The 20528-nt window shown below is 37.3% G+C and overlaps 1 protein-coding gene across 6 annotated transcripts in view; it reads left to right on the top strand.

Annotated features, from left to right (window-relative positions):
• Positions 1-20528, top strand: part of ADGRV1 (adhesion G protein-coupled receptor V1) — a 563532-nt gene that overhangs the window by 225599 nt on the left and 317405 nt on the right. For 5 of the 6 annotated variants that reach the window (XM_058727155.1, XM_058727147.1, XM_058727130.1 and 2 more), the window contains 5 exons: positions 2073-2480; positions 6822-7006; positions 12455-12704; positions 13223-13362; positions 15126-15286. In XM_058727155.1, the coding sequence (XP_058583138.1) occupies positions 2073-2480; positions 6822-7006; positions 12455-12704; positions 13223-13362; positions 15126-15286 (1144 nt within the window). Of the gene's footprint in view, positions 1-2072; positions 2481-6821; positions 7007-12454; positions 12705-13222; positions 13363-15125; positions 15287-20528 lie in introns of those variants that run through there. The other variant, XM_058727175.1, reaches the window with a different exon arrangement.

The raw sequence follows: 20528 nt of genomic DNA, 5'->3' as shown, positions 1-20528 counted from the left end.
TTCCTTCATTGCCACTGCATTTTGTCTCTCTGAATGCTGACATAAGTAGAAGACAGAAACCTAAAATTCTATTTTCTAGTAGCTGGCAAGGATGAGAAAATAATTATGGACTAAGTTACTATACTGTTACAAAGATACCAATTTTCATTTTACTTTAGATAGATTATAATAATATAGTCAAATAGTAGCTGTAGCATGCATACTTTTGGTGGGTCAGCATTCTCTGTACATAAATACTATCGTCTTAACATAAGCTCCTTTATATCTATGTATTTGTGACATAAAGTTAAGGGATATAAAGATATGAGAGAGTGAAAACATCACCAATTCCAGTTATTTTTAGATAGGCCTATAGCTGTGTTTTGCATGAAGTAATGCAGAAATGTCCCATCTCTTCTCTTTGCCTCCATGTTCACCCCCTGCTCTAGCCTGTGCACAAGAGCCAGAACACTCAGGAAAATATGAGATAAAATGTGTCATTATACTGCTGGAATCCCCAGTGTCTTCCTGCCATTCTCTGTATAATGGATGTACATGGTCTGACCCTGCCCACCTCTCTCATGTCAGCTTCTTCTCATTTCATCCTTCTGATCACACTGGCTTCCTGGTTCTTCATCTGACATTTTAAGATGGTTCCCATCTCAGGACTTTTGCAATATTTCCCGTCAGATCCCTTATGGCTTGTTTGCTTATGTCACTGAGGTCTCTGCTTACATATCACATAAGGATCTTCTATGACCAGCCTTCTTTAAAATAGTAGCCTTACCATCACCCTGTATCCCCTTGTGTAGTCTTATTTCTCTTCAAAAAATTCATCTTCATGTAAAATTATGTTGTTGATTCTCTAACTTTTGTACTACCTGTATCTTCTGCTGGAACAGGTTCCATGAATGCAGGTGTTCTGTGTTCACATCTGCATCCACAGTTTTCTAGCACACACGAGGGTTTAATATTTGTTTGCTCAGTCGTGAATGAATGTACATTACCTTTTCTTTCCTAAGTTCTCAGGCTTCACTTAAAAATAAAAAATCTTTTGGGGCGCCTGGGTGGCGCAGTCGGTTAAGCGTCCGACTTCAGCCAGGTCACGATCTCGCGGTCCGTGAGTTCGAGCCCCGCGTCAGGCTCTGGGCTGATGGCTCGGAGCCTGGAGCCTGTTTCCGATTCTGTGTCTCCCTCTCTCTCTGCCCCTCCCCCGTTCATGCTCTGTCTCTCTCTGTCCCAAAAATAAATAAAAAATGTTGAAAAAAAAAAAAAAATTTAAAAAAAAAATAAAAATAAAAAAAAAAAATAAATAAAAAATCTTTTAATAACCATAATTTGGAGAAAATCAGAAGTACATATGGCCAGGACCTAATATTCTTCAGGGCATTTTCATATCTTAAGTGTAACCAACAAGAGACCAATTTTTTCTGCCTCCTCCTTCTTCCCCTCTTCCTTCTTTGTACTCCTCCAAACTCCATCCTCCCAAATTTTTTAGGTGAGAAGGAAGATATAAATATTCTCTCATTTCCTACATACTTCTATTATGCAGCATGAATTATTTAAAGCACAGTTTTCAGGGGCAGTTGGGTGGCTGAGTCGGTTAAGTGTCCGACTCCGGCTCAGATCGTGATCTCGCCGTTCCTGAGTTCAACTCCTGCGTTGGGCTCTGTGCTGACAGCTCAGAGCCTGGAGCCTGGTTTGAATTCTGTGATTCCCTCTTTCTCTGCCCCTCCACCGCTCATACTCTGTCTCTCAAAAAATAAATAAATGTTAAAAAAAATAAAGCACAGTTTTCAGTGTGTTTACAACTGCAGAAATTCCATGAGGCAATAGTGGCATCTCTTTTCTAGTTCTCTTCCTTGAGCTATTCTAAAGCATCTGTCTTTCCTAACTTCATCACTGTGTGTTTATCTCTCTAATTTATCTTAGGAGATTAGAACAAATGTAAGAACCCATGTTTTAGTATTAATGTTGTTATGGCCCATCAGTTTGTTTAAGAGAAACAGGATTTGTTTAAGAAGGTAGAGTTTGTTCAGGACAAAATCAGAGGTGTTAACAGTTTCACTTCAGTGGTGTTGTTTAATTTCTAGGAGTTGAGGAGTGCTGAAAAAATTGGCCGTACTCTCATCTCTCCAGCTCTTTCAGGGAAGGATTTTGTGAGAACTGAAGGCACTTTGGTCTTTGAACCTGGCCAGAGCAACACCATACTGGATGTCATCCTAACACCAGACATAGGGTCTTTAAATCCTTTTCCTAAACGCTTCCAGATTGTGCTCTTTGACCCAAAAGGTGGGGCCAGAATTGATAAAGTGTATGGGACTGCTAACATCACTCTCGTTTCTGATGCGGATTCACAGTCCTTTTGGGGACTTGCGGATCAGTTACAGCAGCCCCTGGATGGTGACATTCTTAGCAGAGTACTCCACAGCATCAGCATGAAAGTGGCAATGGAGAACACAGATGAACAGCTCAGCGCCGTGATTCATTTAACAGACAAGGTAAGATGCCCTTGCAAGTGTTAGCAGCTGGATTAGTAAAATTTCATTTAAAAAATTAAAAAAACAAAACAGTAAATAATGTTAGTTATCAAGAAATTATGATAAGGTTGAATTTATGAACATAAGAATGGAATTCATCATATCAGACACTGTAATTTTGCTGATGTCTGTCTGGAAAGCTCAGTCTTAAGCCCGGAGAATAATCAGTAATCTGTAGTGGCAAGGACAGCCCATTGTCTGAAAGGGGGCACCAGATGTCAGAAGCTAACCTCCAGAGGCTGGACAAATATCTTGTGAGATTTCATCTCAGTTTTCTGAGCCCGTAGAAAGGACTTGGACTAGATTACATAGTTTTTCCATGGAACAGGAGCTGTTGTTCTCTGCTTGTTTTCTGCTCCTCCTGGGCACTGAACAGGGCACCTTCTCTCAGAGAAGAAGAAATAAGGAATGACCAAATGATTGCAGGCATTCAAATTGATGTGGACTTAGATCAACCAGGTCTTATTTTTAACCCATTTATTTATTTAGAGTAATGCCAGTAATGAAATTAAAAGGAAATGCAAGATCCTAAAAATGTAAATGAAAGACGAGATCTGCAAAGAATTATTATTAAAGGAAAAGACTCTATAGGGATTTATTTGGGACTTTCTTAATCAAGATATTTCTTAGTAATATATTTATGTACAAGCATGAAAATTTTTGAATGCATGCATATGAATTTATAAATGGTGTATTTTTACATAGTGACCCTTTAAGTACTTAAAATACTAACAGCGGAGTTTTAGATTATCATTCCTATTTTACTTCTCATGTGGTCTCTTAAAATACGATGCCTGAAGGGTAGAAAAGAAAATTAGAAAGTACATAGGCAAGAAGAGGGAGTCTTGCCAAATAGCTTTTAAAACATAGAGAAGTGACTGCTATTTCATGCAGAGAAAGTTCTAGAGATAAGAATTCACTATGGGATGGGGTGCCTGGGTGTCTCAGTCGGTTGAGCATCCGACTCTTGATTTCTGCTCAGGTTGTGATCTCATGGTTCCTAGGATCGAACCCCGCATCAGGCTCTGTGCTGACAGCAGGGAGTCTGCTTGGGATTCTCTCTCTCCTCTCTCTCTGCCCATACCCCACTCGTAGACACTATCTTTCTCTCAAAATAAATAAATAAACTTAAAAAAAAAAAGAATTCACGGTGGGAAATATTGTTACTTAAACTCTCTAATAATGAAACGGCCTAGGACAATAACACGTTGATTTTGACCAAGAAGAGGGAAAGAATGCACAGTAGCTCCATTTCAGAAAAGAGAACCTTATTTCATGTGATTTAGAGAAGATAAGGACATTCTATTTCCTCAATAAGGTATGTAAGAGAACTGTATATTATTGGTGTAGAATCAACATTTCTTTAACTAGCATTGTCAAGTAGTACATATTGTTTGCTTTTCATTGGATCTGTCATGAGTAGTAAAACTGAATTATGAAAGAAACTCATGAAAAAATATAATTAACTTTTTTTGTAATTACTTGTTTTTGAGTAATCATTAGCAAACATTGTTTTCAAAATGTATTGTTATTAAAATTTTTTTAATGTATGGCATATTGTCTTCTCAAATTGAATTTTTATATGTATGTCATTATTTAATTCTGGTGATTTGAGTGGCTGACTTATTCAATAATTTTATATATTTTATAATATGTTTTATATAATATTATACTTAATACTATATAAATAAAACTGAAAAATTCTCCTGAATTCCCCTGAACAACTTGAGTAAATAGAAATTTATACCTTGTCCCACCATAGGAAGACTCAGCATCATAAAGACAACAGTTTCCTGTAAATAAACCTATAAAAGCAATATAGTCCCTATCAAAATATCAGTAAGTTATTTTGTATTTTTTAAACTGGACAAAGTGATGTCATTGTTGACCTGGAGGATATACATGTGAGAATGGGCAGAAATTTTGTGAATAAGAAGAAAAATGATAAGGACCTCACCACACCACAAATATGAAAACTATATTATGAACTTAAACAATTAAGCAATTAAATTAATGAACTTAAATTAAGCAATATTATGAACTTAAACAAATAAGCAATTAAAACACAGTGACACTGGTGTAGACAGAGACACTGAGAGGATGAAAGAGAACAGAAAGTACAGAAATAAATGCAAGCACATATGAAAACTCCACACATCATAAAAGTGACATTTCAGATTAATGGCTTAAAAATTTTTATTCTGTAAATGTTATTGATGTAGCTGTTTTTAACCATTTGTAAGATAAATAGAGCTGGATCTCTATCCTAAACACTATTCCAAAATAAATCTCAGACAGATCAGAGATTGTAAAACTGATACCATGAAAGTATTCATAGAAAACATGGATGAATCGTTTTTAATATGTAAGTTTGAAGTTAAAATTTCTTTCTGCATACACCCCAAGGAAAGTGAAAAGACAGCTAATGTTAAAGGTCAGTGCTGACAACAGCACCCATACAAAGCAGGAATTATATAAATGGCCACTTTGTTTTACTTATTGAGTGCTTTACCAGAAGAAACTTTCTATTTCCCTTGAATATGAATGGAAGGTTGGGTGGCTCCAGCATTCTTGGATGACAACCTTTAATTCTTAAAACTGCACATGTTGCTCTGTTGGCTTCTGGCATTTCATTTATAAAAAAGTCTGATGTCAAACTGAATTTTTGTTTCTCTTTTGGTAATTTTTCTTTCCTATCTGGTTTCTGGTAGGATTTTTTTTAACACTTGAAATAATATTTAACAATCACCCAGTGCATCTGTTGGTGTTTCTTTTTTTGAGTATAACAAGCTTTGCATTTTTAGACATGACTGTTTCTTTAGCTTATCAAGGAACTGTGGGGGGTTTTTATTTTTTTTACTTTTATTTTTTGCTCCTGCCAACTCTTTTATATGCTTGTTGGATCTCATGGATTTGTTTTATTTATCTGTTACATTTTCTTGGAGTTCTGGAAGCATATCCTGAGCTGATTTTCCATTGTATTCAGTTTGATTGTTTCAATAGTCAGTGAGCTGTTTGCTTTTCTTCATTGTAATTTTTATTTGTTAAATTTTTACTTTGTTTTGTTGCCAGATAAATAAATTTACTTTGTATCTTTTATCATCTTTTCTTTGTGGATTTTTCTCCATTCTTCCTTACTATCTTTGAGATGGATATTCTTATAAACTTAGATCTTGAGTTCAGCTATCACTTTGGCTCTGTGTAAATTACAAAACTTTAAAACTCCACTGGTAGTAGCAGCAGACAGATCATCTCAGTGTTGTCAAAAATTCATTAATAAAGGTATGTGCAAGTTACAAAGAGAGTGATCATGTTTATTGACAGATGGGGCACATTGTATAAATCACAGAGAAAGTGATGACTAATCTGGATTTTGAAGAATTTATAGAGACTTCTCAGGTATATAAGAATAGTGGAATAACAAATCAATGGCTTTATACCCATGCTTAATCTAACAATAAAGATGTGGTCCCTGTCATTCTGGCAAAGAAAACCAAAATAAATCATGAAAGCTATTTTCCTCTTACTCTCCTTGTCCCTCAAACAACAAATAACCTGGTTTTTTAAGGTAGGAAGCCTCATACTTCCAGATAAAGGCAAGAGTGCCAGGAGCTGCTGACTACTCTTGATTAGAAAAGGATATTTTTATTTGATGTTTGAGAAATTTAGTGATAGGCAGTGATGTCTGTTCATTGAAAGCCAGGTAATCAAGAATAATCTTGCTTTTTTATTGGCAAATATTCTTGTACTTATTTTTATTTCCTGGGTAGATCCAAAAGTGAGATTAATTTTAATTTTCGTGATGTTCATTATTATAGTTAAGAATAAGTGATCCATGCAACCATCTAGCTATTAAATAAAAAAATATGTTTTGCTGATCATGCCTTTTCTTAAGAAATGATTATGCTTTTTAAAGTGCAAGTAAATTTGAAATATTTTTATACCAGTTTTTCTTAAATTCTTCATAGATTCTTCCTTATTTTGCTACTTTTTAAAAAAAATTTAATGTTTATTTTTGAGAGAGAGAGGAGGGGAGGGAAGAAGGGGCAGAGAGAGAAGGAGACACAGTATCCAAAGCAGGCTCCAGGTTCTCAGCTGTCAGCACAGAGCCTGATGTGGGGCTCGCACTCACAAACCTCCAGGTGGTGACCTGAGCCATAAGTTGGACCCTTAATCAACTGAGCCACCCAGGCACCTCTGCTAGTTTAAAGACGTGTTAAAGAACATGTACTGTACCATACATATCATTTAAGCAGGTTATTTTTGAAGATATTTTTTTCATACTGGAATTTTTTTTTCTAGATAACTGTTGAAGGAAAAAGCCAGGCATTCAGTGTTGAAAATCGAAATCTTTTTTATGAAATACTCTGTGCTCTTATTAACCCAAAGCGCAAAGATACTAGGGGATTCAGTCATTTCATTGAAGTGACTGAGAATTTTGCCTTTTCTCTGCTGACTGATGTTACCTGTGGCTCTCCTGGTGAAAAGTAAGTATTTTTAAATCATACTTGATATGTATTCCTTCATAGTTTACAAAGTAATATGCAATGCAAATTCACATTTAAATGTTGTAACTAAGGATTACACAGTCAATGCATTGTATCCAATGGGCAAATGAAGTAATTATTTGAAGAAAACATAGTAACTACATCAAGAAAAATGAATGTATCCTGTAAGCAGTACGTTCCTCTTTTTTGAAGGGTCTTTTAAGAATTAAAAAAATGGCTTATTGCTTACTCTTATGATATAATAGAAGATATATTCTGAACAGAGAAAAAAAAAAGGAAGGTGATTCCAACTTTTAGACATGTTTTGATGTACTGTTGCGGTGAAGTTATGGTCCAGTTTTATGTATTTGGAGGCAGCTCTCCCAGTGTTATTCAACTTTGGAGTAGTTGTATCATGGCAGAAAGCCAGCAAGAGGAAAAGGGAAAAAAAAATGTGGCTCATGTTCATTATCAACTATATAATTAATTTTGTAACTATATGTTAGTGTTCTTCAGAAGTCATGGTATTTTAAATTACATTCAGAAAGTAAATTGGATAACTAGTAAAGTGATCTAAAAATGTTTTATTTCTATTTGATTTAATATAAAAATGGCTGACAATAGAAGCTGGTTAAAAATGGAGATTTCCTTCCAGTTCTCACAGAGTAATACAGGCTATTTAAAAAGTAGTGACTGAAATCATTATTGCACTATTTGCTAACTAACTTGGATGTGAAAGAAAGAAAGAAAGAAAGAAAGAAAGAAAGAAAGAAAGAAAGAAAGAAATATTATTGCCCTTACCTTTAATAGAAGAGAGCAGTTGTGGGAATAAGTGCAATTGGAAAATTAAGGTGGAAATAAAATAAATAAATAGAAATAAAAAAGAAGCAGTGACTATTATTTAATGAAACATCTCTGATTAAAAGTGTTTATGTAATTCTTCTTAATGCCTTCATCAGCATTTAAGTCACATTGAAATTCAGGAATATTTTGGAGGCCATATTTTAAAAATCTGGTAGGGGCGCCTGGGTGGCGCAGTCGGTTAAGCGTCCGACTTCAGCCAGGTCACGATCTCGCGGTCCGTGAGTTCGAGCCCCGCGTCAGGCTCTGGGCTGATGGCTCGGAGCCTGGAGCCTGTTTCCGATTCTGTGTCTCCCTCTCTCTCTGCCCCTCCCCCGTTCATGCTCTGTCTCTCTCTGTCCCAAAAATAAATAAAAAACGTTGAAAAAAAAATTAAAAAAAAAAAATCTGGTATAATAATTTCAGACATCTACTTAGTGCCCTTTATAAACTTTGACAGATTAATTAATATATGGGTTGAATATGTAAAAATTTTAGCTTTAGCTCTTAGATCCCAAGACACGTGAAGTTCAAAGAAATAGTCAATCCAGATATAAAAGGTTACAAGGGAGATCAAGGAATAAAATGAGAAGACTGGTATTAACTGTACCTCTGCTCCAGTCCTCAACTTTGTACTAGATTGAACAGTATGAAGTTGCCTTTTTTGTAGGTAAAAGAAAGTATAATATATTGAACTTTTCATATGGTTCAACCTAATCCTTACTAAAAATTATATTTTCTTCTTATAAAAGATCATTGTAAACAGCTGGTCAAAGATAGGGCTAGAACTTTCATTATTCCCATTTACAGGTATAGAAGTGGAGAGACCTTAACTCAGCTTGTCAAGGGTCACACGATTAGTCGTGGTGAGATGCCAGTTCAGGCCTGCGTAATTCCCCATCCCCTGATGACCACTATGCCTTGTGGTCAGAAGAGACTGTAACCACTTGTTTTGTAACAAGCCACCCCTGTGGCTATAAAGTGCCCACGACTTTCATCCCAGGTTAGTGCTGGGGTCTGATTTGAGGTTAAGGTACAAAACCAGCATCCTTTTATGCTGTACTCTTAACTCTAATGAGTGAGTCCTAAGGATTGAGGTTTTCTTAATGGAGTTCATCAGCAAAGCTCTGCATACCTTTTTAGGAGGCCCCTTCTCCAGTCTTCACCACTGGTCCTAAATGTCTGTCTGAGACCAGTGATTAGTTCAGCTACTCACTACCTTTTATACATGTCCCTAATGTCTTCAGAAACCTCTGAAATGGATCATTTCTTTACTTCATGTAAGTTTGCAGTGAGGCCAGTGTGTGTGTGTGTGTGTGTGTGTGTGTGTGTGTGTGTGTGGTTAAAAAACATCCTTTATTGTTTTTCTCTCTTGAACTGTGTTCAGCTCTGTTGTTCAATGAAATCAAAAGTTTATAACTTTATAATTCCCCATAGTGCCAATCTTTTCCTTTTGTTTTTCCATATTTTTGCAAGATCATTATGATATTGAGGTTGTCTTAGATGTGAACCACCCACCCTGCTTTGAATGTTGGCTCCCATATTTGTGACCTCAAAGGCATAGTGAGAACTCAAAAAGTATAGGATACACAAAAGGAGTTACCTTTCTGCCTTGTTGCCTAATGTATTCCCAGGCCTGGAATGGTCTCTGGTATGTGGTAGATCCTCAGTGGTTATGGTATAATGAGTGACTAGAATAAAGAAATGAATCCATATGTTTTTTTGCCATGTGTTTCCTCTCCATAGACTTACGTTTCCTTCTGAGTTGTCCAGAAGGAAACAGCATGTGCATTGGCAGTCAGCCAGGAATAGTGTGGTGTGTTTCGGGAGATCATCAACCTTTAAAGACCCAATATAGGGGCACCTGGGTGGCTCAGTCGGTTAAGCGTCTGACTTCAGCTCAGGTCATGATCTCACGGTCCGTGAGTTCAAGCCCCGCATCAGGCTCTGTGCTGACAGCTCAGAGCCTGGAGCCTGCTTCAGATTCTGTGTCTCCCTCTCTCTCTGACCCTCCCCGTTCATGCTCTGTCTCTTTCTGTCTCAAAAATAAATAAACATTTAAAAAAAAAAGACCCAATATAGAATAAGATAGGTAGGATTCATGTGTGTTTGAAAGAATCAGACTCAGGATTTTAGAACCATCATGTCGAGGACAGTGTCAAAGGCTGAAGAAGATGATAAATCAAGAAATAGGAAGACTACATGGGGGATGATCGTTCAGGTAAGATGAGGCCTGAAATTGAAGCAGGGACATGGGGAAGATGGTACTTCGAAAACAATTTAGTGGTAAAATTACCATATAGGTGACAAATTAAACTTCAAAAATAAGAGAGTAATCAACACCAGATTTTTTACTTGGAAAACTCTAAAGTTGTTGACCATTCCAATATGTGTTATTTATACATTGTCTTAAGCAGTATTCAGTGGCAGCTACTGAGGGTGAAGGATTTGGGAATTGAGCAGGGATGCTGAGGAGAATGATGGCATCTAGAACAATTGGAAGCCAAGTTAAAACAATGTCAGTGTATTGAGGGCCCAGCTGCAGTTGGTCAGTGGATTTGTAGTGGTACCATTCTACATGTTAATGTGGGGTTCTCCCCCTTTCACATCAGCTGGGGTGTCAAACAGACTGTGGGATTGATTAAAGTGAGTGTGGTAGAAGGGTGTAGATATAGGAGGTTAAAGTATCAGGGGGAGTATAGTTATTTGCCAGACAGATGGGCCAGGAATTTGGCACTGTAGTGTCAAAGCTGGGTAGAGCCAGTGCATGCTAGATAGGTCTCAGTATCCCAAGGTAATGGCATCCAGGATGACGCTGATGGACTAAATCTCATTAGATTCCAGGGAGAATGGGCAGAAATACGGTATGCAGCCATGTGGCCGCTGGTCTCAGCGGCATTGTACCTGGGCAGGGACTGCAGCTTTTAGCTTCGAGTCACCAGTGAAGATGTGAGAGGCTGAATGAGGATATTAAGAGATGAGGTTTTGGTGAGCTGTTGTGAAGGTGTGGGTGGTTTACACAGCTTGAGATGATTAAGGAGTCCTGTACAACAGGGGTCTAGAGCTTACGTGAATGACTGGATTAAAGATAGATATTTGAAGGCACTGATTCAAATGTGGTAGTTAAAATTATGGAAGATTTTTTTTTAATTTTTTTTTAACGTTTATTTATTTTTGAGACAGAGAGAGACAGAGCATGAACGGGGGAGGGTCAGAGAGAGAGGGAGACACAGAATCTGAAACAGGCTCCAGGCTCTGAGCAGTCAGCACAGAGCCGGACGCGGGGCTCGAACTCATGGACCGCGAGATCGTGACCTGAGCCGAAGTCGGACGCTTAACCGACTGAGCCACCCAGGCGCCCCTGGAAGATTTTTTTTAAGAGAGAAAATATAACTAGAGAAAAAGCCCTCCCCTCCTTTCCTTTTCTTCCTTAGATCTTCTATTTAAAATTCTCAGCTCCATCTCCCAGGTTAGGGATTTTGACAAGGCATCATTATCTCCATTATTTAATTATACATACTCTCTGCTTGTTGTGGCCCATATAAGTTTTAACATTTAATGCATAATTTTTACCCTAAAATCATAATATTCTCCAAATTTTTTTAGGCAGGTTTCAGATCTGATTCATCTTTGTATCTCTTCTTTGTAACTATGATGGGTCCAAGACAGGATTTATTGCATTCTTTGGGGGTTAAAAAAGATTGGAGGGGCCGGCCCCTGGGTGGCTCAGTCAGCTAAACATCTGACCCTTGGATTTCAGCTCAGGTCATAATCTCATGGTATCGAGCCCTGCATCAGGCTCTGTGCTGTCAGCGTGGAGAGAGAGCTTGGGATTCTCTCTCTTCCTTTCTCTCTGCTCTTCCCCTGCTCATGCTCTCTCACAATAAATAAATAAAGTTAAAAAAAAAAAAAAAGATTTGTAGGACCCCTAACGTCCTCTCCAGGCAAGGATTCTCATTTAGTAAGTCTGGGATGTGATTTAGAAATCTGTATTTTCAAACAAGCTTCCAAGTGATTTCAACACACACTGAGGTTTGGAAGCACTTTCACTAAGCCCATCTTATGCCTAGGGTGTTTAAAACAGAGTTGTTGAATGGATAAAGATCCCAGCTCTAGGCAGTTTCTCTTACCAGTCACATGGTTGGATTTGAAATGCTCTGATGGAGCAGAAAGAGATGAGGTAAACCCTTGATGAAAACGTGGCTCTGGGTGTATAAGGTTTACAGTATTCTTAAATAAAGCAGAGGTTTCAGTTTAATGGTGCACCCTTTCCTCAACCCATTCCACCAATGCTGATGTGACTAACACAGAAAAGACACAGATTGTATCTGATATCCGTGAAATAGCTCTCAGCTTTCTAAAACCCGTGTTTTGGATTACAAGGGGAATCAGGAAAAGGATGCCGAAAGTTCTGTGGAAAACAATCCTTCCTGACAGTTAACCATAAAAGAACTGAAAGCACATTGTCTTTACTGCTTCTGGGTTGGTAATGTCATGGTTGTACATAAAGAACAGAGCCCCTGTGTAATGCATTTTAACAGATAGAAGTGCATATGAGTACGTAAATGCGTGCCATTTTTTTCACAGCCTTTTGCTTCTCTGTTACAGAAGCAAGACCATCCTTAACAGTTGCCCCCATTTGTCCATACTGGCTCTTCACTGGTATCCTCAACAAATCAATGGACACAAGTTTGAAGGAAAAGAAGGTGATTATATTCGAGTTCCAGAGAGGTTATTGGAGGTTCCAGATGCAGAAATAATGGCTGGAAAAAGGACTTGTGAATTAGTCCAGTTTACAGAGTATAGCAGCCAACAGTGGTTTATAACTGGAAACAGTCTTCATGCCCTGAAAAATAAGGTAATCTATGACTTAAAGAATTCTTTGGTTAGAATCTGATTTTTCCTTAGTAGACACACTCCTCAGAATGCATTTGCTCGATCAGATTTGTGGTCAGGACTGCACATGGTGAGCTAATTATGAAACATGTCCCATCTTCATGAACTTATTTGTAGAATGTGCAGTCTCAAATATAGTTGGAAATAGCTCCTTCATGTTTTCTTGAGGAAAATATATATAGTGGGGAAAGTGAAAAATGTAGCCTTCACTAATATTATATCATATTCTGTTCCCCACTCATGATGAAGCCAGACAGTTAAAGTGAGCATTGTCTGCAGAAGATGGCTCCGTAACTCAAGTGGAGGTAAAATGTTTGCAATGAAAAACTAGTCAGATTCCCTGCATTCCTAAGTAAGCTAATTATTTCAGTAGTGGCAGTAAGCAAGTGATTTAAGTGACTAGGAAAATGAATCAAAGTTCAGAATTGATTTTTCCTTTGATTTTAAAACACCATTTTTCTGTCTTTTTTGTCATTACAGGTACTATCTTTGAGTGTGAAAGGTCAGAGTTCACAACTCTTGACTGACAACAATGAAGTTCTCTATAGGATTTATGCTGCTGAGCCCAGGATTATTCCCCACACGTCTCTGTGTCTCCTTTGGAATCAGGCTGCTGCAAGGTACTTAATAATTCTTTAAAATAAAAATTCAGTCCTTCCCCATTCTACCACCGTTGAGCCCAATTTTTGTACTGAACATACAGGGTAGCCTCAGGTGAGACTTTAGAGTGGAGAAAAATCCCTGCAATAAAATGACAAAGCAGCATTGGAAATTGGCATTATGCAGGTAGCAAGTGGAGCCCAACAATTTAAAGATGTGTTTAACACATTACTTCTTTATTATAACTGCTCTCATTGGACCTAGTGTGAGTTCTACTCAATTCACATAACCTTCCTTTGTTTATTGGTTAATTTGTTGGGCAGGAAAGGAGATTCTTTTTGCCTCTTCCATCTGGCTTATAGTTCTGAATCTGATGCTCTGTGTTTAGAGGAATTAGCAGGAATTTATAATTCTAGTCCACATGTGGCTTAGAGTACATTTTAGAATTAAACCATGCACAGGAATGAGAAGAGAATGATTCTTCTGTAGAATCTCCTTGGCCTAGGGCCTCCAGTTTCTGAGCAGTTCTAATGCCTGAAGCTCCATCAGTGCTGTAGGGTCAGGCATGGCTGGCCCAGAGGGCTTAGTCACTAGGCTCTATTTATTTCTGACTTTCACCTGCACAGACTAAAATTCTAAATACATTTAACAGCTGTGTTGGGTAGCTGTCCTCCAAACAGCAAAATTCTGGTTAGTCTTTTTCTTTGTGTAAAAATCTTTTCAGTTGAAATTTCGAATGCCTGGTGAGAGATCTTAAACTTAATACATAGATACTGTGCCATCCTTGATACATAACTAATAATGAATGCTTCAAACTTGAATCTGCTGTTGGGGCTAAGAAGTTTTATGTCCTTAGAAAAGTAAAGGATTCAAGAGGCACTATCAAAGGGAGGAGGCTCAACCTAGAGTCACTGAGGAATGATCACAAGGCTTGGCATCTAACCCTGTATTTGCTGTAATCATTACAAAGTTTTTGTGTTAAAAGGCAGATATTATAGAAGGAAACTTTTGAAAGAACGCTGGAGAACATTTATGAAATATAACTGGCTTCAAAATTTAAACAAAAATGAAGAAAGAAACATAGAAAATCTTTTAAGTAATTTATGTGGTTCAAAGGAATTGGGGCACCTGGGTACCTCCTTAGGTTAAGCAGCTGACTCTTGGTTTTGGCTCATGTCATGATCTCACGGTTCTTGAGTTCGAGCCCCACATTGGGCTCCAAGCTAGCAGTGAGGAGTCTTCTTGGGATTCTCTTTGTCCCTCTCTCTGCCCCTCCCCTGCTTTAGCGTGCATGCATGCTTCTCTCTCTCTCTCTCTCTCTCTCTCTCTCTCTCTCTCTCTCTCTCTCTCTCAAAAATAAATAAATAAACAAAAAAAAATTACAAGGAATTGTTTGAAGAAGGGTGAAGACTACACATGTAGTGGCTCTGTCCATCTTTTGGTATTTTTGAATGCTAGGGAACAGTGCATCTGCACTGGGGTGTGTTTGCTTTAGATTAAGTGCTGGCACTGCTCTCTTGAGAGGACTGGCTGCTTTGGTATATCAGGAATGCTTCTGCAGGTTTGGTTAGTATTTAGGCTGCTTCTTGGGGTATCTTGTGGGATCTGTTGTGTCATGTCTTAGACAAGATATTCCCTCCAGTGTTTTTTTCTTGAAAATTGGTATGCTAAATGATTGAGTAAAGAACACTTAAGTTCAGTCAGTTAATTTTACTTTAAAAGCCATCTCAATACCCTAAGTGTTGATAAAAGAGCAGTAGTGACCGTTGTGTTTTTTCCCTAGCTGGTTGTCTGACAGTCAGTTTTGCAAAGTGGTTGAGGACACTTCAGACTACGTGGAATGTGCCTGTTCATACATGTCCATGCATGCAGTCTACGCCGAGACTGACAACTTATCTTCATACAATGAAGCTTTTTTCTCTTCTGGATTTATATGTATCTCAGGTCAGTTATGGTATTTTAGAGTCAATAATTTTGAATATTTATAAGAATGAAAGTCTGTTTTCCCATGTTTGCAAGATGCAAACATACTGTAATTCATTAGTACTAGGGGGAAATGAATTTTACCATTGTCTTATTCATTAATTCATACAGTGGGTATTTATGGAAGGCCAACTTGGTACTGACATAATGAATAACAAAGGTATAATACAAGATACAATATAATAATGTAATAAGATATTATAAAGAACAAGACAGTTCCAACTCATAAGGAATATACAAGACAGTGTGAGATAGAAGCTAGATAGTAGGGAAGAATAGGGGCACCTGGGTAGCTCAGTTGCTTAAGCATCTGACTTCGGCTCAGGTCATTATCTCATGGTTCATGAATTCGAGCCCTACATCGGGCTCTGCACTGACAGCTCAGAGCATGGAGCCTGTTTCGAATTCTGTGTTTCCTTCTCTCTCTGGCCCTCCCCCACTCACACTCTGTCTCTCTCTCTCTGTCTTTCTCAAAAATAAATAAACAGTAAAAAATTGTTTTTAAAAAGATAGTAGGGAAGGATATAGTTCTTAGTGTTATGATGTAGAGGGCTGGTTCTGCAGTAGAATGTCAGGATTATATGAGACATAATATACAGTGTTCGATGTGGTCTGACATAAATTATAAGCATTTTGTATTTTCATTAAAAAAACAAACATAGGGATGCCTGGGTGGCTTAGTTGGTTAAGTGTCCAATTCTCGATTTTGGCTCAGGTCATGATCTCACTGTTCCTGGGCTTGAGCACTGCATCGGGCTCTGCACTGACAGTGTGGAGCCTGCTTGGGATTCTCTCACTTCCTCTCTTCCTGCCCGTCCCCTGCTAATGCTCACACCCTCTTACTCAAAATAAATAAATAAACTTAAGAATAAAAAAACACGCATACAACCTATGAGCTGTGAATATACTCAATCACTCTGTAAAAAATAGTCTTTCATCTTTTACATGTAGAACCCTTTTCTGGCAGGAATAGGAACCTCACTGGTATTAATGTCTGTCAAACTATTTACCTGTACCTTAATTTTTAATAAGTATAGAACTTTTCTCATTTGCTGTATTGATTATATGGGCAGGAGTCTGAGAATTCCTTTAACTATATTTCTCTTCCCTACCCTTGCTTATTCCATGCCCTGAGTCATCTTTTACAGCCCCCTGCTGCTTCTGTAAACAGTGTGTTATACAGACAACTAGGTATAGGAGGCAGATTCCCTGGGTTCAAATCCTGGTTCTGCCAGTGGCCAGGTGTGGGATCTGGGACAAATTAGTTAGTTTCTCTATATACCGAGGTTTCTCTGCCCATAATATATGACTTTAAAGTGTAGTAATATAATAGGGTGGTAAACATACTAACTCAGAAATTTCTGATCTCCTACTTTAATAATGTTTTGTCTGTAAATGTGATTATTACTACGTTTGTGTCTTTTTTACTTGGTATGGAAACAATAATCTTTATTACGAAACTTTTGTGGAGGTAGACACGAGTAATTAGTTAATATTCTTTGTCCTGAGGATTTAAAAATCTTTCCATTATAATTTCATTTTATAAGAATATACATTTCCCTTAATTTATGTTAAGTTTAAGTCTAACATATTCAATAGCAAAAGTTACTTTCTTATTCTTAATAACATCTTTCATAAGGATAACATTTCTTGCTTGATAGATTCTTCTAGGTCCACATAGTTCCCAAATCAGATGGAGACATCCTACTTGATTTTATTGCTAGTATATTTACTGAAATTTCATAGACATAAAATAAAGCCAAAAGGTAAAATGCTGCAGTAAAATCTGGATGTAATTTTATATATTTCCTTAGGGACATAAACTCAAGTGCTGCTATGACCCATAAAATCCCTTGCTTGCTCTAAGTATTGAACATCAAAACAGAGTTTTAAAAACTAAAGAGAGAATATTATCGTGATTCTGTAGAAGACTAGCAGGACAATAACATATTTCCTAGAAGAATTGTTAATAGATATTTTTTCCAATTCAGTCTAGAAAAGAGTACATAGATTTGCTCGTGTATTTGAGAACCAATACCTGAATATCAGTGTTTGATTTTATTACTTTTGACTTGGAGTCATATTTGAAATTATCGGGTCTTTCCCCCTCTGTCCACAACATATGTTTTTAATGTTCGTTTGTTTATGTATGTATGTATGTATGTATGTATGTATTTATTTATTTTGAGAGAGAGTACACACACATGCACACACAAGCAAGGGAGGGGCAGAGAGAGAAGGGAGAGAGATAGAATCCCAAGCAGGCTCTACACTGTCAGCGCAGAGCCCCATGTGGGGTTTAAACTCATGAATCGTGAGCTCATGACCTGATCCAAAATCAAGATTTGGAAGCCTGACCCGACAGAGTCATGCAGGCACTCCTGTCCACAGCATATTGTAATGTATACAGCGTGTTCTGTAGAGCAGGAGACATAAAGTCCTGTGTTTGTATCTGTTTCTACCTTTATGGGAGGAAGATTTCCATCTATCCTTCTGATGGCCCCCAGGAACTAGAGATGAGAATTTTGTGTATCTTACATGCACATTTTATAATTTATGTCAGACCCTATCAGAAATCCATCTAAATTTGGAAGCAGTCTGACCAGCTCTTTTCATGAAACATGCCAACATACAATTACATATGAAGTAATAAATCCTTTAAGCCAGGATGGATCACAGTGTTTCTGTTTTAGTTCTATATGTCTGCTTACTGCACTCCAGCAGAACACCTTAAATGATCAAAGTGTGTGAAATGGCCATACAGGCCAAAAAGTTTAGTAATCTTCAGCTTTGGAAGATGAAAGATGAGGGTTTATATATACCTGCGGCTTTAAAAATTGTAAACGAGTTTAACAGATTCCAAGAAATTAAACAAAGGTTATCTTTTGAAGCCAAAAAGATAGGACAAGTAAAACATAAACGTGCACTTAGGTGTAACAGTATGAAAGTCACTTGGAAAGGTGACTTGGAAGAAATGCAACTTAAAATAATGTTAGATAATGATGCCATAACACCATAATTTTCAGAGTGTACTCGTTAAGGAACCTAAAGCATGGTTTGAAGTACATGGTACTATCTGGAGAATAATGTCAAAGAAGCCTCTCCTGCTTCTTATAAGTCTGTTGATGTAGTAGGATAGACTATTGGATTGGAATCATTCTGATTTTAACTTTAAATACAATTCCTGTGGCCTTGGGATCTTAACAAGACCTGTAACATTCCATAATCCATTTCAGTTTTAATATCAGTATGTGAACTAGGTCTTACGTGATGCCCTTGCTCTTAAGTCTCCTGTGTTTGGAGGGCTTTTAAGCTGAGATTAAAGATGAGTTACAGACTTCACGTTTATTTATTGTTCTTTTTTTGTTCTCTTACAGTGGAGAAATCATTTAGCACATTAGTCAAACTAAAGCTTTCCCTTTTACATGGGTAATGGTTTTATTTACTGTACAGATTACTAAGTATATACATGTCAGCACAATGTCAATTTTTCAGTTAAGGAACAAAATAATTGTCTATAAATTGCTAAATAATAAGACAGGATAAATAAATCAGTACAATCCAAAGTCCTTTGAAGCATGCTTTTTCTTTTGTCCAAGGTATATTAAACTGAAAGACTATTCTAGTTATGCCTTTTATGTTTTACAAGCTGAAATTCTGATAGTTTTTCCAGAAAAAAAATACCTTTACCATATGCCACCCATTCATTTCAAAATACTTTTCAAAGTTAGAGATTTAAAAAAAAAATTTTGTGTCACATTCTTCCAAAAATATCAAGTTTATATTCACTGTAATCGCTGTCCTAAAATAGCCTTATGATTATGGGGGAAGGTATATCAAAACAGCTTCATTTTAACTATCAAATGGAGGAGTTACTAACATGAATAGAAAACAATAAGTAAGAATCTTTTTAAAGCCATTTGAAGAGAAAGTTGCAGATAGTGAGTCCGAAAGCTTAGTTTTAATTCTGATATGGCATAAAAATAGTGGATTTCTCTAGACATACAGGACATATTTAAGACGAACTTGGTGCAAGTTAGCAGAAGACAATTCGAATTTCTTAAATAAATAAATAGAGTTCAGGGTGGATTAATTCAGGACGTCAGTGGTGTCATCAGAGGCCCACCCCCTTCTTGTTTTTCTGTATTGCTCTCCTCAAAGATTTTGTTTTCTGTCTTGCCCTACGTGGTCTTGAGCTAGCCGCAACTCTCAGCATTGCACAAGTGTCTAGGCTTGCCAAAGGAAAAGCACTTACTTGATCTTGTTTTAAGAGCAATGAAAACTTCCCTGAAAACCACCCAGAATGTTTTCTTGCACATCTCTTTGCACAGAATTGTGATCTCTGACCTTTCATAAACCAGTCTGTCTGGGAGGAGGTACAGGTAGAAATGTAGAGATAAGGTGGGAGAGCAGCAAGTAACTACCTTTTTCAACACTGTGTCTTCGTTGCCCAACACAGCAACTGATGTGTAGCAGTTTATAGTTAGTGGTTAAGTTAGTAAATAAATGAATATATGTTGTTGATGTGACATCCTCCAACAATTACGTGTTCTTGTGACTATGTAAGTCAACATCCTACTTTCAAGTCCCAGACCTTCTCTCATTTTAGCCATTTTTAATAAAAATTCTTCTGAAATACAGCATATTCTTTTTTTCCTTTCACTCAGGACAGGACATTTAAACACAGCACTCTCCAGTGTATCTTGCTGCAATGATCAAAATGCTTTGCACTGTCCAATATAGTAGCCACTGGTCACATGTGTTATTGAGCCTTCAGAATATGACTGGAACAAGTGAAGAACTGAATTTTTCATTCTATTTAATTTTAACTAATTAAAATGTAGATAAACACATGTGGTTATTGAACCTCTCAGGTTTAACACTCTGATTTTCTGGAGGCTAGTCTCCTGACCCTCATCCCTCTGTAAGAAATCCTTTCCCCAAACGCATAGAACTTGTGTTCTGTAAAGTGGTTCATATTGACTTTTGTTCAACAGAGAAAACTTTTCAGGCTTGACAATTTTGTTTTCCTGCCTTTAGCTTATTAGTAGCAGTAACCAAGAGGCACCATGCTCAGAGGAGAGAAATGTGGGAGTCATTAGAGATAAGCCACAAGAATTAAAAAAAGGAACAGTTACAGCTAGCATTAGGTGGGAAAATAGAAAAAAAATGAAGGTAACAACCTAGTAATTGATTTAATAAT

Source organism: Neofelis nebulosa, chromosome 1 (assembly GCF_028018385.1).
Source record: "Neofelis nebulosa isolate mNeoNeb1 chromosome 1, mNeoNeb1.pri, whole genome shotgun sequence".
NCBI classification, from domain to species: domain Eukaryota; kingdom Metazoa; phylum Chordata; class Mammalia; order Carnivora; family Felidae; genus Neofelis; species Neofelis nebulosa.
This window is presented reverse-complemented; position numbering and strand designations above follow the sequence as displayed.